At 38.7% G+C, this 23,736-nt stretch overlaps 1 protein-coding gene across 2 annotated transcripts in view; it reads right to left on the bottom strand.

Annotated features, from left to right (window-relative positions):
* Positions 1-3,560: 3,560 nt before the first annotated feature.
* LOC131396778 (zinc finger protein 875-like) overlaps positions 3,561-23,736 on the bottom strand; it is a 29,128-nt gene continuing 8,952 nt past the window's right edge. The window contains exons 3-5 of one of the 2 annotated variants that reach the window (XM_058529159.1): positions 21,828-21,954; positions 21,274-21,369; positions 3,561-9,428 (exon numbers count right to left, since the gene is read on the bottom strand). In XM_058529159.1, coding sequence (XP_058385142.1) covers positions 7,744-9,428; positions 21,274-21,369; positions 21,828-21,954 — 1,908 coding nt within the window. In that variant the 3' untranslated portion in view covers positions 3,561-7,743. The remainder of the gene's footprint in view (positions 9,429-21,273; positions 21,370-21,827; positions 21,955-23,736) is intronic. The other variant, XM_058529160.1, reaches the window with a different exon arrangement.

The following is a 23,736-nucleotide window of genomic DNA, read 5'->3' as shown; positions in this document are numbered from 1 at the left end:
CTGTCATATTTGTTATTAGTTTCTAGTTTGATTCCATTGTGGCTGGAGAATAAACTCTGATTTCATGTATTTTAAAATTCTTGAGGTGTATTATATAGCCAAGGATATGGTTGATTTTGTTGTATATTCTGCGGGAACTTGAAAAGAGTGTGTATTCTGCTGTTGTTGCGTGGAGTGTTCTATAAATGTCAGTTGGATCCTAATTGCTAAGTTCCATTATTCTAAATCTTTGATAATTTTCTGTCTAGTCATTCTTCCTATTACTCAAAGAGAAGTATTGAAGTCCCCAAGTATAATTTTGGATTTGTCTCCTCATTTCAGTTGATGGTTTTTGCTTCACATATTTTGAAGCTCTTTATTTGGTGCATACATATTCAGGTGTAGTATTGTCTTCCTGGTAGATGGACTCATCATTTTGTAGTGTACCTCTCTGTCTCTCAGAATTTTTTTTTGCTCTGAAGTCTACTTTATTCTGTACATCTTTTTCCATCCATTTACATTTTTTATTGAGGTGAAACATAATTAACATACAATTAGCCATTTTAGAATGTACAATTGATTGCATTCACAATGTTATGCAACCACCACCTCTCTAGTTTCAAAATTTTTCATCACCCCAGAATACCCCATACCCATTGAGTAATTACTACCCATCCCTCCTCCCCCATACCCCTGCTTTCTGTCTAGGGATTTGCATATTCGGGATATTTCATAGAATAGGAATCATACAATATGTGACTTTTTGTGATCCGCTTCTTTCACTTAGCACAATGTTTTTGAGATTCATTTAAGTTGTAACATGTATCAGGACAGTACTTCATTCTGTTTTATGGCTGAATAATATTCCATTGTATGTACTACAACTTGTTTATCCATTCATGTGTTGATGGACATTTGGGTTTTTCCACCTTTTGGCTGTTGTGTATAGTGCTCCTATAAATATTCATGAACAAGTATTTGTTTTGAGTACCTGTTTCAATTCTTTTGGGTATATACCTCAGAGTGGATTTGCTGGGTAATATGGTAATTATATTTCATGTTTGAGGAGCTGCCAAACTTTTTTCCATAGTACTGCACCATTTTACGTTGCTACCAGCAATGTATGAAGGTTCCTAATTTTCCACATCCTTGCCAACATTTTGCTTTTTTATTTTTTATTATAGCCATCCAAATGGATGTGAAGTTGTATCTTATTGTGGTTTTGATTTGCATTTCCTTAATGACCAATGATGTTGAACATCTTTTTATGTGTTTCTCTGCCATTTGTATATATTCTTTGGAGAAATGTCTACTCAGGACGTTTGCCCATTTTTAAATTGTGTTGTCTTTTTGTTTTGAATTGTAAGAATTCTTTATATATTCTGGATACTAAACCCTTATCAGATATATGATTTGCCAATATTTTCTGCCATTCTGTAGGTTGTTTTTTCACTCTCTTGGTAATATCCTTTGTTATGCAAAGTTTTTATTTATATATCTACTTCATTTTTTTTTTTTGAGGAAGATTGGCCCTGAGCTAACATCTGTCACCAACCTTCCTCCTTTTTTCCTTTTTTCTCCCCAAAGCCCCAGAAGATAGCTGTGTGTCATAGTTGTACATCCTTCGAGTTGCTCTATGTGGGACACTGTCTCAGCATGGCTGGATGAGTGGTGAGTAGGTCTGCATCCAGGATCCGAATCAGCAAACCCTGGGCCACCAAAATGGAGTGCACGAACTTAACTGCTGCACCACAGGACCGGCCCCAAATTTTTATTTTTTATGAAGTCCAATACATCTATTTTTTTCTTTTATTGCTCATACTTCTGGTGTCAAATCTAAGAATCCATTGCCAAACAGGTCATGAAGATTTATTCCTATGTTTTCTTCTAATAATTTTATAATTTTAGCTCTTATATTTAGGTCATTGATCCATTTTTAGTTAATTTTCGTATGTTGACTGCGGTACGGGTCCAACTTCATTCTTTTGCATGTGGTTATCCATTTGTACCTAGCATCATTTGCGGAGCAAACTGGTCTTTCCCCATGAAATGGTCTTGGCACATTTGTCAAAACTCAATTGGCCCTGGAAGTTTGGATTTATTACTGGACTCTCAGCTCTATTCTATTGGCCTACATATTTATGCTTATTCCAGTACCACACTCCCGATTATTGTACCTTTGTAGTTAGTTCTGACATTGAGAAGTATGAGCCCTCCAACTTTGTTTTTCTTTTTCAATATTGTTTTGGCCTACTAAAGGCCCTTTGCAATTCCATAGTTATGGGGACCAGCTTTTCCATTTCAGCCTAAAAGGCCATTAGAATTTTGATAGGGATTGAAGTGAATCTGTAGATCTCTTTGAGTAGTATTGACATCTTTACAATATTAAGTCTTCCAATCTATGAATGTGGGATCTCTTTACATTTAAGATCTTCTTAAATTTTGTAGTTTTAAGTTTTATAGGTTTATTTTTTTAGTTTTGTAGTTTTCAGCGTAGGAGTCTTTCACCTCCTTGGTTAAATTTATTCTTAGGCATTTTATTGTTTCTGATGCTATTGTAAATGGAATGGTTTTCTTAATTTTCTTTTCAGATGGTTCATTGATGTTGTGTTGATTTTTGTATGTGGATCTTGTACACTGTAACTTTGCTGAGTTTGTTTACTAGGTCTAGTAGCGTCTTTGTGGATGCAATTGGATTTTCTATATAAAGAATGATGTTGTCTGCAAATACAGTTTTACTTCTTCCTTTCCAATTTAGATGCCTTTTATTTCTCTTTCTTACTTAATTGTTCTGACTATGGCTTCCAGTACTATGTTACATAGTACACTCTATTCACAAAACAAGAATATCAAAATGAAAATGAAGAAGCAAAAAAAGCAAATACTACCGAAAAAGGCAAGTGCAACAATACTGAGAGCAGACTAATTAGAAACACTGAATGTGACCTGAGGTTGCTCCATGGTTTTAAAAGGGAAAATTCATCAAGAAGAAATATTAATTTCTATTGATGTAAATAAAATAGCTTTGAAATGTATTAAGCAAAATTTGATGGAAATATATGGAGAAATGTTTTCTAACATGATCATAAGTTTATTTACTTCATCACTTACAGAAATGGAAGCACTAAATTTTTAAAAATAATTAAGGCTTATTTCTTCCGCTGGGGTGAATACAATGGTGTTTGTTCTATTAAATATTATTTATATCTACATTTACATCATAGATCTAATTTTACATGTGTTAAACATATAAATTAATAAATAAAGAGGTCATTAACGCAAAATAACAGGAGAATGATGAGGTAACTATATAGAAAAATATCAAAATGTGCCACCTTTTGTGTTAATTTTGGTATAATATGTTAAAATAGATATATACACATTCACACATTAAACACGCTTTAAGATATACATAAAAATTCACAGAGCTTGATCAGATTCAAAACTAAACTTTGTGAATTAAAATAGAAGAAATCACAAAATACATTGACTACAATGCTAAAAAATTAAATACTAGGAGATTGAATATATCCATCAAGCCATTTATAAGCACTCTTTGAAATAGCAATTCTTGTCTAAAAGAGAAAATAAAAATGAAAATTATAAGCCACTTGAAATGAACTGACTTTCAGAAGATCAGTAGAAAGGAAGATAAATGAGCTGAATTATGATTAAATAAGCTTGACATAGCAATACAACAAAAAAGAAATTAACTTGAGGAAATTGGTAAATATTAACACAAATTAACAAAATACATAAAAAAAGACACACTAAAGAGATGACTAAAACCATAAAGCTGCTTGTTAGATAAAAAAATAGAAAAAATATTTGGCAAGAATATTCAGAAAGAGACATAGGCACAAGCATGGAGGAGATCAAGCAATTATGTAATTTAGCTCTAGAACTGAATATGCTCCGAGATTTGTTTTGTCTAGATAGAGCAGCATACTTCAGATCGAAGGTTTACACCTGTCAGTGGGTGTTAAGAAGCATTTTCTTTGTATTTGTTTTATTTGGTAATTTTCTTCTATGCCTAGTTTAAATTATATAAAGCATAGCTATTATATGTATGTTAGGTATTACGACATGTAACATTTTTTTCTGGTGTGTGTGTGTGAAGCATTTTTCACTGTGGAATACAGACCATCAACATCTAGAAACAAGACACTTAAAGGTGAAAAGTAAGATGTTTCACTTTCACTTGGGTTTGAATATCTTCCACCAAAAAAATAAATCAGTGAGCATAGTGGCATTATTTTATATTTTTCCAAATGTCTTCAATGTCTAGTTTAATAGAAGATAGCTGGTATTTCATATGTGCTCCTCCATTTAATCTGTTGAGATCAAGAAAATGTGGCCTCACAAGATACAGAGTTAGAAAACGGAGGAGTATTCTAATGGCCTTTTCAGATACTTGTCATATTATTCTTTGATATTCTTTGATACTACACCAAAAATCAACAAGTGGTAATTTTTTAAAGGTTACTTATAATGTAGAATCTGGCCTTTCTCTCTTTAAATTAAAATCCATTTGTCTATCTTATACTTTAATATACTCATGAATGATTTTGCAGCATCATGCACTAATCATTTGGAAAAGATTAGTTCAATGAATTAGGCAGATCTTCCAAATATTGACATATTTCATTATATGGATTATAAAATCACATTCATTAATCTTATCGCAAAAGACTAAGTATTGGGAAGCTGTCAAGTTCATGGTGGCAGATATTTGTTTTTCAATATTCAAATTTTTTCCTTGAAAGTCAAATTAACAAAAATTACTGCCAGTTTTCAAAAATCACTTCATTTTTGACAAAAATATCCACCAAATAGCCAAGTCTGAATCATCTTATTCAAAATTTGTCAGTTATTCTTTCAAATAAAATTGGTGTCCATAAAAAAAAGTCTAGCTCCGCTCACAACTCAAACAAGCAGAGAAGTGCATTTCCTTGAAACAACTTCACACTTCAGCATGAAGAAGGGCTCTATGTGTATCTCTCTTTTCATTACATAAAATATTTAAAAGGTGTGTACACATCAAGTTTAGTATCCTGGTTATGATATTGTACTATAGTTTTGCAAGATATTACCATTGGGGTAAACTGAGCAAAGAGCACATGGGATCTCTCTATATAATTTCTTACAACTGCATATGAATCTACAATTATCTCAAAATTAAAAGCATATGGGCCGGCCCCTTGGTTTAGCGGTTAAGTGCGCGCGCTCCGCCACTGGCAGCCCAGGTTCGGATCCTGGGTGCACACCGACGCACCACCTCTCTCGCCATGTTGAGGCTGCGTCCCACATACAGCAACTAGAAAGATGTGCAGCTATGACATACAACTATCTACTGGGGCTTTCGGGGGTGGGGGGGGAAGGAGGAGGATTGGCAATAGATGTTAGCTCAGAGCTGGTCTTCCTCAGCAAAAAGAGGACGATTAGCACGGATGTTAGCTCAGGGCTGATCTTGCCACTCATTTTAAAATGGAACATTTCAATGGTGTCCATAACAGGTTTATGGATTTGAAGGAATATTCATTGTTTCATACCATTTATCATCTTTTCTTCAAAATTTTCTCCATGCAGCATAGTCTACTATTTACCATGGGAGTGGTAGGATAGGCAGTAGTTGCTCTGGGGCACTTTTTCTGTTTGTTTTAAACATCTAGAGCTGTCACCTCAGGATATGAAATATATGCACTAGTGGATGGCTAGTCCAGACTGAGACTGGAACAAAGTAAAAACAAAAGACTGAGAAGATTCACATATCTGAATACTATGTGGTACTTGCCTCCTAATCAGCTTCCAAATTGGCACACTAAATTTTAATGTGAGGCCCAGGTGGACAACTCAGGTTAGCTGTGCCAATTCTGTCTCTTCTGGGAGGTTCTAAGCAGAGGGATTGATGTGGGTTTAAGAATCAGCAGAGGTGGGGCCCGGGCAGGGCCAAAGGATAGGGCTTCTTTCTGTCCCTTCCTCAGAACATTTCCAGCCTTCTCTGTTTGGTTGCTTCTCCAAAGAAACTGTCTCCCAGGGTTTTAGCTCTTTGAATTTATCTGAGTCTTCATATACCAGCAGTGTTCTATTTTTTCTTGTTGAGAATCTCAAACAATTAAAGCCAAAATCTTTTAGTTTTATGGACCAATTACCTTGAAAACTGTAATATTCCTTCTGAAAGTTAAAAAACAGTATAAGATACATGTTTAATTTTGGAATCTTTGTGATATGAGTTTATGGAAAAGAATAATTAAATTCTAAGACTCAAAGGGTATTTTTCTATTGAGGAGTAAGAACATGAGGTCAGGAACTACCATGGGGAGGGATGAGAAGCGCAGGCCATGCCCACTGCTCCATCTAGGATAATGTTTCATAATTTTGCACCAAGTTCTGCTCGCTCTACTCAAACTTAGATGTTGAACAAATATTAAGACTCCTACACCTCATATTATTTGAGACAGTGCTTCCCTAACTCGAACTCCTTTGGATATTGAGACTTTGGGAGCTATGTTTATTTTCTCCTTACACTGAGAGCCAATGAGTCAAACACTGAAACTTGTACTTGCCATTTTCACACTAGGTTGAAATCCTGCTCCATCATTTTCTAAATACTCATATATAAATGAGTTTGTTTTTCTATTTTTTATCTGGTTCTAAAGATCTACTCTAAATACCTGTACACACGTAAAAAGACATGTTATTATACGGTTCATATATTTTCCTGCCCATTCTTGGAAATTTCACTTTCCAAATAAAATTAAGAATCATTCAGTCAAGCTCCACGAAAAAGCAGGGGACTTGGCCCAGGATTGTAAGTTAATTTGTGGGACACTGCCATTTTCAAAAAGAGCGTATTCCCAACCAGAAAAATAGCATATTTTACAATGGTTAGAAAGATTTAAACTGAAGAATTACCTGTGGGATATTGTATGGTAATTCAAAGAAAAATAGAAAGGAATTTCATTTTCTATTTTTATATTTAAGTGTGTGTTTTCTTCATAAAAGCACATAATACAGTTCTAGTCTAAATACACCAGTCAATAAAATTATCTTCAATATGGATTCAATCTGGAAACCAGAGAAAGCCCCGGTAAGCAAGCACAGGGACAGTATTTCCAAAAACAGATACTCCTTCCCAAAACCTAGAGCTAAGACAGTTACAATCTTTCTTACCTGTCAGCCCTTTGCATAATAAAACCTTCCTCTACCCATGTGCTCTGTCCCCATGAATTCACCATTTCCCAAACTCTCCCTGAAGCTGACTCTGCTGGGGCATGCTCTGGGGAAGCAAGATTAAATCAGCCATGGTGTCTGTTAAGCCTCTTGTTCTCAGAAGGTCAGACAGACATTAGAGACAAGCTGTAGTATTGTTGTTTCTGTAACATCCAGGTTACTGCAGAAGGAGTATGCAGGTGTACTTGGGAAATGACATTGGAATAGTCTCTGTTCCCTAACCTCAACCTGTTTAGAAGTACTCCCTTCATCAAGTTACCTGAGAGACCTTCCACAACCACCAGCCCCACTAGGGAAAGCCAGAGATCCAGAAAACAGGCCAGCAACTCTCCTTCAGGTGGATTGGAGATGTTGAATCTTACCATTAACAGCCTCGTGAATACTCCCATCGCACATAAGATGTCTCCACTTTGGTGTCTGGCAATGGTTGACTTACTACTAAAGCCACAGCCCTGAGTGTGACCTCTGGTGTCTCATGAAGTGTGACTCTTGACTAAAGGTTTCACTACACTCCTTGTACACACAAGGTTTCTATCCTGAGTGTGTCCTCTGATGTCTGATGAGGTTTGATTTCCGACTAAAGCCTCGTCCACACTTTCTACAAACATAAGGCTTCTCTCCTGAATGTATCCTCTGGTGTCTAATAAGGTGTGACTGCCGGCTAAAGCCTTGCCCACACTCCCTGCACACATGAGGCTTCCCCCCTGAGTGTGCCCTCTGGTGTGTAATGAGAGTTAACTTATCACAAAAGCCTTGCCCACACTCTCTGCACACAAAGGGGATATCACCTGAGTGTGCCCTCTTGTGCCTAAATAGGTTTGGCTTTTGGCTAAACTTTCTACCACACTCCCTGCATATGAAAGGCTTTTCCCCTGAATGTGTCCTCTGGTGTGAGATGAGGGTTGACTTATCATTAAAACCTCGCCCACATTCCACACATACAAATGGCTTCTCCCCTGAGTGAGTCCTCTGGTGTGTGATGAGGGTTGATTTACGGGTAAAGCCTCGCCCACATTCTCTGCACACAAACGGCTTCTCTCCTGTGTGTGACCTCTGGTGTTTGTTAAGGTTTGACTTCAGGCTAAAGCACTGCCCACACTCCAGGCACACATAAGGTTTAAGCCCTGAGTGTGTCCTCTGGTGTGTCTTGAGGTTTGACTTCCAGCTAAAGTGACGCCCACATTCTGTGCATACATAAGGCTTCTCTCCTGTGTGTGTCCTTAAGTGTCTAATGAGGTGTGACTTCTGGCTAAAGCCTTGCTCACACTCCCTGCACACATACGGCTTCTCTCCTGAATGTGTCCTCTTATGTCTGATGAGGTGTGAATGCTGGCAAAAGCCTCGCCCACATTCCCTGCACACAAAAGGCTTCTCCCCCGAGTGTGCCCTCTGGTGTGTGACGAGGTTTGACTTTAGGCTAAAGCTCTGCCCACATTCCTTGCACACATAAGGCTTGACCCCTGAGTGTGTCCTCTGATGTGTGAAGAGGTTTGATTTCCAAGTAAAGCCTCGTCCACACTCCTTGCACACATAAGGTTTCTCTCCTGAGTGTGTCCTCTGGTGTGTGACAAGGTTTGACTTCCAGGTAAAGCCTCGTCCGCATTCCCTGCACACATAAGGCTTTTCTCCAGAGTGTGTCCTCTGGTTTTTGATGAGGACTGATATACTGCTAAAGCTCTGTCCCCACTCACTGTACGTATAAGGTGTCTCCCCCAGGAGTGTCTTCGGGAGGCTGAGCAGGTTTGACCCCTTGCTAAAGCCTAGCCCCAAGTCTCTATATTTGATTGCTCCAAATCCTGAGACTTCTAAACCATGCAATACTTTGTCTGTTTCCTCAAAGTGTGTCCTCTGGTCTGGGCTGGGCCCTATATCCACCACTGTTCTGTCTTCCTTGGACCTTACTGGCTGCTCTTCTGGTGGGCTGGAGAATGCCTTTGAAATGTTGCTTTTGCTTACTCTCCCAAACAAGGCTTTGGAGCCCTCTTCTTTCTCTTGAATTTCTGCTTCGTCGCTGGAGCAGGTTTGATCAAAGAGCTGCTCCTGCTGCTGTTTCTGATCTTCTGGATAGTGTTTCCCTGGATAGAGATGATTTCCTGCACATAAACTTGAGAATAGCTGAGGGAGATGACTGAGCCACACATGCTGGCTGAGGGCTTGCTGACTAGAGAATGCCAGAGGGCAGGAGGGACAAGGTTGAATTTCTAGCTTTGATCCTGCTGAAGAAAGAATGTTTTTAGTCAGAGTAGTCATAGGTAGCGCTTCCTAGGCCATTCTGCTTTGCCCATAGGTCATTCATAATATGTTTACATCACAAGCTATCTCCCATCTAGCCATCCTTCCCAAGATCTATTTTTCATTTCACTTTATGCATTACATTTTTTACTGCAGGAGTTGGCAAACTTGCTCAGTGGGCCGAATCCAGCCTGCAACCTGTTTTTCTAAGGCCTACCAGCTAAAAATGGTTTTCACCTTTTTAAAGGGTTGAAATAAAAATAAAGAAAAGAAAGGAGACAATGCAACAGACTGCATGTGGCCTGGAAAGCTTAAAATATTTACTGTGTGGCCCTTTACAGAAAAAGTTTGTTGACTCTTGTCCTATTGCAATGTATGAAACTCATACCAAGGACTTGTTTTCACATTACCCAACAGACTAAAAAGTTTCAGGGGTTCTAGAAAGCAACCAAAAACATACAATCAATTGAGAAGTGTTTATTCATGAAAAACACTGAACTTCACATAAGAAGAGTAGGAGTCTGTGGCATTATTGCCTGGAGCTGCTCTCACCCTTCCAATCCCCTAGCTTGGGTGGTATGGTAGTTATACCAGGGCAGGCCAGAAAGGATCAGTTTTGCTGCTGCTGGAGGGGGCTCACTTGATTTGGAGTGGAAGGTGAGAAACCAACGCTCAGTGGAACTGTCAATAAAAGCAGTGATCTAGGTGTAAATGAACACAGAAGGCCAGTGACTGCTGAGGTTGAAGTCTTGGTTGTGACAACAAAAAAGACTGGCAGACTATCCAGCAATGTAGCAGGGAGAGCCTGAAAGTGAGAAAGCCGGAGAGGGGCTTGATAAGCTCTCCACACAATCCTGGCTGACTAGAAGGCTGTTGGCAAAAGCAAGAAAGACTGTTGGGGGCCCAAGCTCTGCACATATTCCCGCCTGACATGGAGGATACAACCAGGTGCAGAGGAAAAACGAGAGGGATCAGTGGAAAGTAAAAAGCTGGAAAGACCTGAAAACTACAGAAACTTCAATGTACTCCCCAGCTCACACACTTATCCATTGGCAGAAGCAGGAAGCCTTATTGGCTCAAAGTGTTTGAATACAACTCACAGCCAATTTTTGCAGACCACTAAGCTTTGAAGATACAAGGTTGAAATCTAGGAAGCCAGGATTAAAAATAAACAGAAGAATACAATAAAAAATCAAGTAGAAACATCTTCTTCACAGAGGAAACATATTCCACATATTTAGCCTAGAAAAGTTACTAAACAAAGAGCAGCAACAACAACAATATTCAGGCAGGAAATATAATAAGATACTACAAGGGCTACAATATAATACCTAAAATACCTAGTTTTCAAAGAAACAGGAAAGAGTGACCCACACTCAGGAAAAAATGCAGCCAAGAGAAACTGTTGCTGAGTGAACCCTAATGTTGATTTAGGGGGAAAAAAAAAGACTTCAAAGCTGATACTATGAATATATTAAAAAAAACTAAAGGAAATAATGTGTAAAACACTAAAGGAAAGTATGATAATTTACAAAATAGAGAATTTTGGGCCAGCCCAGTGGTGTAGTGGTTAAGTTCATGCGCTCTGCTTCGAGCGCCCAGGGTTCGCAGGTTTGGGTCCTGGGCGTGGACCTATGTACCACTTATCAAGCCATGCTGTGGCAGGCATCCCACATATAAAGTAGAGGAAGATGGGCAGAGATGTTAGCCCAGGGCCAATTTTCCTCAGCAAAAAGAGGAGGACTGGCAACAGATGTTAGCTCAGGGCTAATCTTCCTCACCAAAAAACAAAATATATATATATAGAATTCCATTAAAAAAATAGAAACTCTTAAAAGGAAACAAGGAAATTCTGAAATTAAAAAGTAAAATAACTGAAATTACGAAGTTACTAGAGACGTACAACAGCATATTTCAGTTTGTAACAGAACCAATGAAGTTGAAGATACATCAATAGAAATTACCTCAACTGAAGAATGGAGTGAGAGAAAGATTGAAGAAAAACAAAGAGCCCCAGAAACCTGTAGGACATCATCAGGCAAACCAACCAATGTATAATGGGAACTCAGGAAGGAGACGACAGAGAGAAAAGAACAGAAAAAATATCTGAAGAAATAAAGGCTAACAAGTCCCAAATCTGATGAAAAACATTAATCTACAGATCCAAGAAGCTCAACAAATCCCAAGACATTAATCTACAGATCCAAGAAGCTCAACAAATCCCAAGACAAACATAAAGAGATCCCTAGCTAGACACATCAAACTGTTGACTATCAGAAAAAAAGACAAAGAGAAAATCTTGAAAGCAGCAAAGGAAAAATGACTCAACATGTATAGGGGGAGAAACAATATGATCAGTGCTAACTTGTCATCAGAGACCATGGAGACCAGAAGGCAGTGGAATGATATATTCAAAGTGCTGAAATAAAGGAAAAAATTATCAATGAAGAATTCTATCCTCACAAAACTATCTTTCAAAAATGAAGTTGATATAAAGATATTCATAGATTAACAAGTACTCAGAGTATCTGTTGCTTGCAAATGTGCCTTACAAGAAATACTAAATAAGTCCTTCAGGCTGAAAAGAAATGACACCAGGCACTAACTCAAATCCACAGGAAGCAATGAGGACCACCAAAACTGGTAAACACATGGGTAAATACAGAAGATAACATACACATATTTTTCTCTTTTCTTCTCAATTTCTCTAAATTGTATAAGATTATTATAATATTGTGGGCTTTATAATATATATATATAAATATTTTACTGGAACTAATTTAGTATTAATTAGAAGTAGATTGTGATAAATTAAGATACATATTTTAATTTCTAGAGCAGCATTAAGAAAATAACTCCAAAAAAAGAACTAAAAAATCAAGAGAGGAATTAAAATAGCACACTTAAAATTTTTTTAATTGATTTTCAACAAATGTGCCATGACAATTCAATGGGGGAAAGCATACCTTTTTTAACAAATACTGCCAGGACAATTGAATATTTGTATGCAAGAAGATGAATTTAGACTTTCACCTCACACAATAAACAAAAATAACTCAAAATGGATCACAGCCCTAACTGTAAAAGCTAAAAATATAAAACTTCTAGAAGAAAAATCTTCATAACCCTGGGTTAAGCAAAAAGTTCTTAGTTACACTACCAAAAGCACAATCCATTAAAAAAATGATTAAATTGGACAAAAAATTAAATTTAAAATTTTTATGTTTTGAAAAGACACCATTAAGAGAATGAAAAGACAAGCCACAGACTTGTCTTTTTTTCTGAAACTTCATTTCATAGACTTAAAAATGTTTGAAAATCCTATGTCTGATATAGGACTTGTGTCTAGAATATATGAAAAACTCTTATAACTCAATAAGAAGACAAACAATCCAATGAAAAATGGGCAAAAGAATTGAATAGCTATTTCACCAAAGAAGAGATGCAAATGGTTAACAAGCACATGAAAACATCAAATCATTAGTCATTAGGGAAACGTAAATTAAAACCACAATGAGATACCACTACAGATCCACTAGAATGTCTATTATCAAAACTAGAGACAATTCCAAGTGCTGTCAAGGATGCAGAGAAACTGAAACCCTAATACATTGCTAGTAGAAATTGTAAAAATAGAAAATAGAAACGTAAAATAGAAACATACAGCCACCTCGGAAAACAATTTTGCAGTTTCTTAAAAGGTTAAACGTAAACATACCATACAATCCAGAAATTCTACTCCTAGTTATCTACCCAAGAGAAATGAAAACACATGTCCACATCAAGACTGGTACGCTATTAACAACAGCCAAAAAGTGGATACAATCCAAAAGTCTATCAACCTGTGAAAGGGCAAACAAAATGTGGTATATCCATACATAAAATATTATATGGCAATAAAAAGGAATGAATTATTGATACATGTGGCAACATGGATGAACCTCAAAAACATTATCCTAAATGAAAGAAGTCAGATACAAAAGACTATATATTTTATGATACCATTTATGTAAAATGTCCAGCAAATCTATAGAGCCAGCATATCAATGGTTTCCTGGAGCTTAGATGAGAGGAAGGATAGATGCAAATGGGCACAAGAGTGATGGACTGTTCTAAAGTTGGATAGAAATGACGATCATACAACTGTAAAAGTTTACTAAAAATAATTGACCTGTACACTTAAAATAAGTAGATTTTACAGTATATAAATTATACCTCGATGAAGTTGTTAAAAAAGCAGAAGCTGTGGAACTCTATACTCCTAAAATGTCAATGTCATAAAAGACAAAGAAAGGTTATTGAATGGTCTATATTAAGGGAGACTAAATAGAAACGACATGTAAATGTGGGACCTAAACCTGGACTAGATCACATTTTAGAGAGGAAAAAAAGATATTGTGTCTACTGATAAAATTATGAGAGGTAGGTATTAGATAAAATTACTGCATCAAAGTTAAATTTACTGAGGTTGATAACTGCACTGTGATAATATCAGAGAATATTGCCATTCTTAGAAAATCTTTTAACAAACATCCACATATGAACCTACACACACACACACATACATAAACACATACATAAATATATACACATGCATATCAAGGGAGGGAAGGAGAAGGGAGAGCATGCACACAAGAGAGCACACAAACAAATGATAAAGCAAATTAGGTAAAACATTAATAGGTGATTTTATGATGCCATTTTATAATAACATATATGCCATATATATATTTACACATAGATATGTGTGTGTGTAGAGGATACAAAGATGCTCTTTATACTATTTTTATTTATGAGAGTTTTCTGTAATTTTCAACTAATTTCGAAATATCAAGTCAAAAATAAATAGGATGAAGCCTACTTCTGAAAATGGCAGCAGACTGAATTGGTCACAAGACTCCACTGCAGAAAACAATGATAAAACTTGTCTCACCCCTCTAAGTTACAACCAGTTGGATATCCACTGACCAACAAAGGACTCCATACACAGCACACTACAACAGCTGAGAGATCCATGCATCTACACATCCGAAAGTGGGTGGATTGGACCTCTGGGAGGCAGTGGAACCAGGGGAGCAGCCTCCTCCCCTAGAAACCAGGAGCAGCCTTCCCAGCAGTGGCAATCCAAAACACGGATCCTCACACTGGTGTGCATGCTGGCGAACAGAAGCTGCAGGGGCCGCCATGGCACTCGTGGCTTAGCCCCTGCTCCCCCCAGCAGTGGCGTAGGGCACACGTCCTAAGGCTTCAGGACACAGAGCAGTGCCAGCGACCCAGCTCCCCCTGCCTCCCCTGGCAGTGGTGCCAGTCTTTCCAGCGAGGGGACAGCATCCAAAATGTGGATTTCCCTGGCAAGGGTAGGGTGCCCCGACCTGAGGTTTCAAACAGCACAATGGTGCCCGCCTGCAACCAGAGGCTGCAGGACCAGCAACAACACTCATGGCTTAGCCTGTGCTCCTCCCCCAGCAGTGGCAGGTGGCACCTGTGATCTGAGGCTTCAGGAACCACAGCAGAACCTGTGATCCAGCCCCTAATGGCAGCACCCCTGACATCGGATCTACCAGCAGCAGGGGCTGCATACAAGCCCCAGGCGTCCGGTAGCAACAGTGACACCCATGAACCCAGTGCCCCTGGCAGCAGTGCTGCCAGCACCCTCAGATAACCCAGGAGCAGCAATGCAGGTGGTACACGTGGCAGCAGCACCCAAGCCCATGGAGAGCCCAAAAAGAGCCAGTGAGGGAATACAAGACCCAAGCAACCCCAGAAGCATCAGAAGTGCTCACAGCCTGGTGACCCCACCAGCAACACTTGAGACTGCAGTGACATTGTAAGCAGCAAGGCACCAGCAACCTCAGAGGTACAAGCAGCACAAGGAGGGCACTGACAATGCCTCTAGCAGAGGCAGTGGAGGGTGGAAAGTGCAGGCTCTCAAATTCAACCAGAGGCAGCTCAGAACCAAAGTAACCAAAGCCTTACCCAAATAAAAAAGGTGTTTGCTACCACAAATGCTCCAGCAGATGATCAACTCATCAAGTACCATGAAAACTACAGCAACACAGCAGAACAGAAATAACATGACAACTCTCCAGAAACCAAACCTGAAGTCACAGAAGATTACCATCTAACTGACAGAGAATACAAAATAGCTGTCTGCAAGAAACTCAATAAGTTATAAGAAAACTCAGAAACACAGTTCAATGAGCTCAGGAATAAAATTAATGAACAGAAAGAGTAATTCATCAAAGAGATTAAAACTCTAAAAATAAACCAAACAGAAATTCTGGAGACGAAGAACACAATGAGATGACAAATAAAGTAGAAAGCATTGAAAATAGAGCAGACCACATGGAAGAGAGAATTAGTGAGCTTGAAAATAGAAATCTAGAAATGATTCACGTGGAAGAGGAGAGAGAACTAATTTGAAAATAAATGAAGAAATTCTACAAAAAATATCTGACTCGATTAGGAAAAGCAACATAAAGATAATAGGTATCCTAGAAGAAGAAGAGAGGGAGAAAGGAGCAAAGAGCTTATTCAAAGAAATAATACCTGAGAATTTCCCAAACCTGGGGAAGGAACTGAATATACAAGTACATGAAGCTAATAGAACTCCTAATTATCTCAGTGCAAAAAGACCTTCTCCAGGCATATTATATCAAAACTGTCAAAAGTCAATGACAAAGAAGAATATTAAAGGTGGCCAGAGAGAGGAAAATAACTTACAAAGGAACCTCCATCAGGCTATCAGTGGATTTGTCAGCAGAAACTCTACAGGCTAGGAGAGTGTGCAATGATATAGTCAAACTATTTAAAGATAAAAACTGCAGCCAAGAAGACTCATCCAGCAAAGTTATCCTTCAGATATGAAGGAGAAATAAAAGCTTTCCAAGACAAACGAAAGCTGAGAGACTTCATCGCCACTAGACCTACCTTACAAGAAATGTTGAAAGGAGCTCTCCTACCAAAAACGAAAAGGCAAAGGTATACAAAGCTTTGAGCAAGGTGATAAACAGGCAGACAGAATCAGAAAATTGCAACCCTATAACAGAATAGGTTAGTAAACACTTATAACATAAAGGCTAAAGGGAAAGAAAGCATCAAAAATAACTATAACCACTTCAATTTGGTCACAAACTCAAAACACAGAAAAGGATAATTTGTGACAACAAAAACATAGAAGGGGAAGAGGAAAAGGATGGAACCTCCATAGGCAAATAGAGATAAGATGCTATCAGCAGAAAAAGGACTATCTCATCTATGAGATCTTTTATATAAACCTCATGGTAACCACAAAACAAAAAATCAGAGCAGAGTCACAAATCATAAATAAAGAGAAAACTGAGAAAAACTTCAAGAAAACCACCGAATGGAAATGGCAGACACAAATACAAGGAAAAAGAAATAATGGAAATATAGAACAATCAGAAAACAAAAGATAAAATGGCAGTATTAAGCCCTCATATATCAATAACCACTGTAAATGCAAATGGATTGAACTCACCAATCTAAAAACAAAGAACGGCTGGATGAGTAAAAAACAAGACCCAACAATATGCTGCCTCCAGGTGACCCATCTCAGCTCTAAAGACAAACACAGGCTGAGAGTGAAGGGATGCAAGATGATACTCCAAGCAAATGGCAAGCAAAAGAAAGTGGATGTAGCCATATTTATATCAGACAAAATAGACTTCAAGCCTAAAAAGATAACAAGAAACAAAGATGGATATCATATAATGATAACATTCCATAAAGTAGACATAACACTTATTAATAAATATGCACCTAACATAGGAGCACTAAAGTTTATAAAGCAAACTATTAACAGACCTGAAGGGAGAAATTGACAGCAACACAATAATAGTAGGGGATTTTAACACCCCACTTACATCAATGGATAGGTCATCCAGACAGAAAGTCAGCGAGCAAACAGTGGCCTTAAATGAAAGACTAGACCAGATGCATTTAATAGATATACATAGAACATTCCATCCAAACGCAGCAGAATACACATTCTTCTCAAGTGCACATGGAACATTCTCAAAGATAGACCATATGTCAGGAAACAAAACAAGCCTCAATAAATTTAAGAAGACTGAAATCATATCAAGCATCTTTTCCAACCACAATGATATGAAATTAGGAATCAACTACAAGAAGAAAGCTAGTAAAGTCACAAATATGTGAAGACTAAACAACATGCTACCAAAAAACCACTGGACCAATGAAAAAATCAAAGGAGAAATCAAAAAATACCTGGAGACAAATGAAAACAAAAACACAACATACCAAAACTCATGGGATGCAGCAAAAGTGGTACTAAGAGAGAAGATTATAGCAATACAGTCCTATCTCAAGAAACAAGAAAAATCCCAAATAAACGATCTAACACTATACCTAAAAAAACTAGAAAAAGAAGAAGAAACAAAGCCGAAAGTCAGAAGAAGGAAGAAAATAAAAAATCAGAGTGGAAATAAATGAAATAGAAACGAAAAAAACAACATAAAGGATCAATGAAACTAAAAGCTGTTTCTTTGAGAAGATAAACAAAATTGACAAACCCTTAGTCAAACTCACTAAGAAGAAAAGAGAGAAGTCTCAAATAAATAAAATTAGAAATGAAAGAGGAGAAATTACAACGGCTACCACAGAAAAACTATGAAAAGCTATACACCAACAAATTGGATAACCTAGAAGAAATGGATAAAGTCTTAGAATCATAACTTCCCAAAACTGAATCAAGAAGAAATAGAAAATCTGAATACCAATCACAAGTAAAGAGATTAAAACAGTAATCAAAAAACAAAAGTCCAGGAGCAGATGACTTCTCCAGTGAATTCTACCAAACATTCAAAGAAGATTTAATACCTATCCTTCCCAAACTCTTCCAAAAAACTGAAGAGAACAGGACACTTTCTAACTCATTTTACGAGGCCAACATTACCCTGATACCAAAACCAGAGAGGACTACATAAAAAAGGAAAATTACAGGCCAATATCGTTGATGAACATAGATGCAAAATCCTCAACAAAATATTAGCAAATCGAATGCAAAACAATAAAAGGATCACACACCACAATCAAGTGGGATTTACTGCAGGGATGCAGGGATGGTTCAACATCCACAAATCAATGTGACACACTATATTAACAAAATGAATAAAAATCACATGAATATCTCAATAGTTGCAGAGAAAGCATTTGACAAGATTCAACATCCATTTATGATAAAAACTCTCAATAAAATGGGTAGAGAAGGAAAGTAGCTCAACATAATAAAGGCCATATATGACAAACCCACAGCCAACATCATAGTCAATGGGGAAAAACTGGAAGCTATTCCTCTAAGAATAGGAACAAGACAAGGAAGCCCACTCTCACCACTCTTATTTAACATATTGGAAGTCCTAGCCAGAGCAATTAGGCAAGAAAAAGAAATAAAAGGGATCCAAACCGGAAGGGATGAAGTAAAACTGTCACTATTTGCAGATGACATGATTCTATATACAGAAAACCCTAAAGAATCCACCAAAAAACTATTAGAAATAATTAACGAATACAGTAAAGTTGCAGGGTACAAAATCAACATACAAAAATCAGTTGCCTTTCTATACACTAACAACGAACCAGCAGAAAGAGAAATCAAGAATACAATCCCATTTACAATCACAACAAAAAGAATAAAATACCTTGGAATAAATTTAACCAGAGAGATGAAAGACCTATGCACTGAAAACTATAAGAAATTATTGAAAGAAACTGAACACGACGTAAAGAAATGGAAAGATATTCCAAGCTCATGGACTGGAGCAATAAACATAGTTAAAATGTCCAAATTACCTAAAGTAATCTACAGATTCAATACAATCCCAATCAGAATCTCAATGACATTTTTCACAGAAATAGAACAAAGAATCCTAAAATTTGTACAGAACAAGAAAAGACCCCAAATAGCCAAAGCAATTCTGAGAAAAAAGAACCAAGCTGGAGGTATCACACTCCCTGACTTCAAAATATACTCAAAGTTATAGTATCAAAACAGCATGGTATGGCAGAAAACCAGACACACAGATCAGTGGAACAGAATTGAGAGCCTAGAAATAAAACCACACATCTGTGGACAGCTAATCTTTGACAAAAGAGCCAAGAACGTACAATGGAGAAAGGAAAGTCTCTTCAATAAATGGCGTTGGGAAAACTGGACAGCCATATGCAAAAGAACGAAAGTAGACCATTACCTTTCACCATATACAAAAATTAAGTCAAAATGGATTAAAGACTTGAATGTAAGACCTGAAACCATAAAACTCCTAGAAGAAAGCACAGACAGTACGGTCTTTGACATCAGTCTTAGCAGCATCTTTTTGAATACCATGTCTACTTAGACATGGGAAACAAAGGAAAAAAATAAACCAATGGGACTACATTAGAATAAAAAGCTCCTGCATGGCAAAGGAAACCATCAAAAAAATGAAAAGACAACCCACCAACTGAGAAAATATTTGCAAATCATATATCTGACAGGGAGTTAATTTCCAAAATATATAAAGAACTGATACAGGGCCGGCCCCGTGGCTTAGTGGTTAAGTGCGCGCGCTCCGCTGCTGGCGGCCTGGGTTCAGATCCCGCGAGCGCACTGACGCACCACTTCTCCGGCCATGCTGAGGCCATGTCCCACATACAGCAACTAGAAGGATGTGCAGCTATGACATACAACTATCTACTGGGGCTTTGGCGGGAAAATAAATAAATAAATAAAATCTTAAAAAAAAAAAAAAAAAGAACTGATACAACGCAACAACAAAAAGACGAACAACCCCATCAAAAAATGGGCAGAGGATATGAACAGACATTTTTCCAAAGAAGATATACACGTGGCCAGCAGGCACATGAAAAGATGTTCAACATCACTAATTATTAGGGAAATGCAAATCAAAACTACAATGAGATATCACCTCATGCCCATCAGAATGGCTATAATTAAAAAGACAAGAAATAATAAGTGTTGGAGAGGATGTGGAGAAAAGGGAACCCTCATACACTGCTGGTGGGAATGCAAACTGGTGCAGCCACTATGGAAAAGAGTATGGAGATTTCTCAAAAAATTAAAAATAGAACTACCATATGATCCAGCTATTCCACTTCTGGGTACTTACCCAGAGAACATGAAAACACTAATTTGAAAAGATATATGCACCCCTATGTTCACTGCAGCATTATTCACAATAGCCAAGACTTGGAAGCAACCCAACTGCCCATCAACGGATGAATGGATAAAGATGATGTGTAAGATACAATCTGGGAAGGGGAAATGGGGGCTTCAACTGTTTAAGTAATGTTTTATTTCTTAAGCTGGGATGTTGGCACATGAGTACATGTTTTATTACTATTCATAGCTTTCTGTAACAGTAATTATTGAGTAATAATTTTTTTAAATTATAGGAACTAGAAAGGTGGAGATAATCAATTATGCTTAGCCTAAGAGAAACTGGAAAGTATCTAAAAGGGTAGCTGACAACGCTCATGTGGTAGGTGCAGTTTTTAAGATCAAGAGGAGAGAGAGAGCCCATGAATGAGAAAAGACTGAGCATGATGGAGAAGGCAAGCCAAGTGAGTGGAAGGGAGGCTTCCTAGTGGAGGAAAGAGACAAGGAAACCAGGAAAGTCCCTCCCTCAACTAAAGATGATATTCTGGAAGGGAGGTCATGCCAGGCAGCCCTACCATGGACCTGAGAGGCCTGGAGAAGAGCTTCCTCCCAGTACCTGAGAGATGCCTCCTCCTTCCCTATCTGCCCAGCTGCAGAGTGTCCTGTCTACCCTCCGTCACACTCACCTGGACGGAGGCCCAGCGGATGTTGTCTCTCCTCTACCCAGGGCTCTTCCTCTTGCTCCAGCTGAGAAATGGGTTTTGGTTTGGAAAGCGGAATTTCTGCTCATAGAAAAAGAAAACAAGAGACCCTTGGTTACGGCTCAAGGGGCATTCCAGAACTCAGAGCCAATATGGGGAGGGAAACCCGGAGGGTGGTACAAAGGACCTATGAATAGTGAACTCTGCAGTAGAAGGGTTGAGTAAGAAAAGGTGACTCCAATCAGAAAAACAGCATATTAACACTTGGTGAATGAAAATCTCCTGGGTTTGGAGCAAGATAAAGTAAAAAGAGAGCCCCGGCCTTGGGAAAGAGGCCTGGAAATGCAGTGTCATACACAACATGAATAAATCTACCTGCTTTACACAACACCAAATCCGGATTTACCCTGAGGAAAAAGGTAAATTATTGTTTTTAAGCCCAAGACTAGGACAAAGCTGCTTCATGGGTGGCCTTTCCTAGCAACGTGTAGAAAACACTCTGCGGAGCTGACTTTAAGCGCTAACGAAGCCATCCTTACCCAGCGAGACCAGGTGGTTGTAGGTCTCCAGCATCACTTCCCTGTGCAGGGTCCTCTGGGCAGGGCTCAGCAGCCTCCACTCCTCCTGGGTGAAGTCCACAGCCACGTCCCTGAACGCCACGAACGCCTTCAACACAAAACATACCCCTGCTCATCCAGGAGTCCGCCTTGCTCACAGATCGGGATAGGGATCAAAAGCCTTCTCTGAGGGAGGTAGAGAAGATTTCTAGACCCTACTTTGGATTGCAAATGAAGGGTAGCAGAATATGACACTCCAAAATAGGCCATTTTGGCATCAGGATTATTTTGAGCTGAAGGCAATTAAGCAGTAGACAAGAAACGCTCTCTGCTCTCCTCCACTTGTCTAAAAGCAGATCATAAATTTGTAAAGGTGTCCCCCCTTCCCTCTCTACCAGGAGGAATAGAAGTTAATCACCAGACAACTCTAGACCCTTACCAGCGTAGAGATGGGCCCCAGAGGAATCTTTACCAACTAGCCCTCATCGTCCATTAGTTCCCCCATAGATTTACCTTCCCACAATTTGCTGTCCTAGAAACTCAAAGTCCTTTTCCTTTGTCTTGTCACTTCTCTAAAAGGTTATTGTTCTTTCATTAAGATGCTATGTGAGCCCAAGTTCTAATCACCCCTTTGAGTTACTCATCACTGAGTGCTCCCATGTGTATGCAGGATGCACATGTTAATAAACTTCTTTGTTTTTCTCGTGAATCTGTCTTTTGTCCATCTAATTTACAGGGCCCCAGCCAATGAACCCAAGCTAGGTAGAGGAAAAAATATTTTTTTCCTCCTCTACATGACCTTCGTGCCAAGGGTTCAAAGACCATTGTTCTCCTCACTCTATCCAGCCAGCATCATTTGTGCACCTATTGCTATCAACATCCTAGACTGGCTACTATGGGAGATAAAAGCAAAACAAAACAGAAATCCCTTCACATTGGGAGGTTTAAATTTAGGCAGGGAGAAGAGGAAGACATCACACACACACACACACAAAACCAAACAGTAAAAAATAATCATCTTGGGGCCAGCCTGGTGGCATAGTGGTCAAGTTCACGTGCTCCAATTCGGTGGCCCGGAGTTCACAAGTTCAGATCCTGGGCGCAGACCTACACACCACTTATCAACCCATGCTGTGGTGGTGTCCCACATATAAAGTAGAGGAAGATGGGCACGGATGTTAGCCCAGGGCTAACCTCCTAATATTCCTCAGCAAAAAGAGGATTGGCAACAGATGTTAGCTCAGGGCTAATCTTCACCAAATAAAAAAAAAAATCACCTTACTGAGTTTGAAGAGTTTCAGCGACTACTTGGTCTAAGCATTTATGTTCTACTTGAACCAGCTGAGCCTCTAGGGTGGTAAATAACTCACCAATAGGTATACTTCATAGCAAGACTCCCTCACTCCCCTCCCTCACATTGCCACTGCCCTGCTCAGGCCTGAGGAATGGAAGTGGATGGTGGTAAAGAGCATGGACTCCAACCACACTGCCTGGATTTGGAACTCACCTGTCCCCAACTACTGTACCCTTAGGCAAATCAGTTAACCTCTCGGCCTGACCTGAGAATAACAGTCCTCGTTTCGGGCCGGCCCTGTGGCTTAGCGGTTAAGCGCGTGCGCTCTGCTGCTGGCGGCCCGGGTTCAGATCCCGGGCACGCATCAACGCACCGCTTCTCCGGCCATGCTGGGGCCACGTCCCACATGCAGCAACTAGAAGGATGTGCAACTATGACATACGACTATCTACTGGGGCTTTGGGGAAATAAATAAATAAAATTATAAAAAACAAAACACAGTGCTCATCTCACAGGGCAGTGGAGGATCTGATGAGTGGATCAATGACTCAGATGACTGACTGCTGCACACAGTGAGGACTTTCCTGGCCATTCTAT

This window comes from Diceros bicornis, chromosome 34 (assembly GCF_020826845.1).
Source record: "Diceros bicornis minor isolate mBicDic1 chromosome 34, mDicBic1.mat.cur, whole genome shotgun sequence".
NCBI classification, from domain to species: Eukaryota; Metazoa; Chordata; class Mammalia; order Perissodactyla; family Rhinocerotidae; genus Diceros; species Diceros bicornis.
The sequence above is the reverse complement of the archived record's forward strand: the minus strand, read 5'-3'. Positions and strand labels throughout refer to the sequence as shown.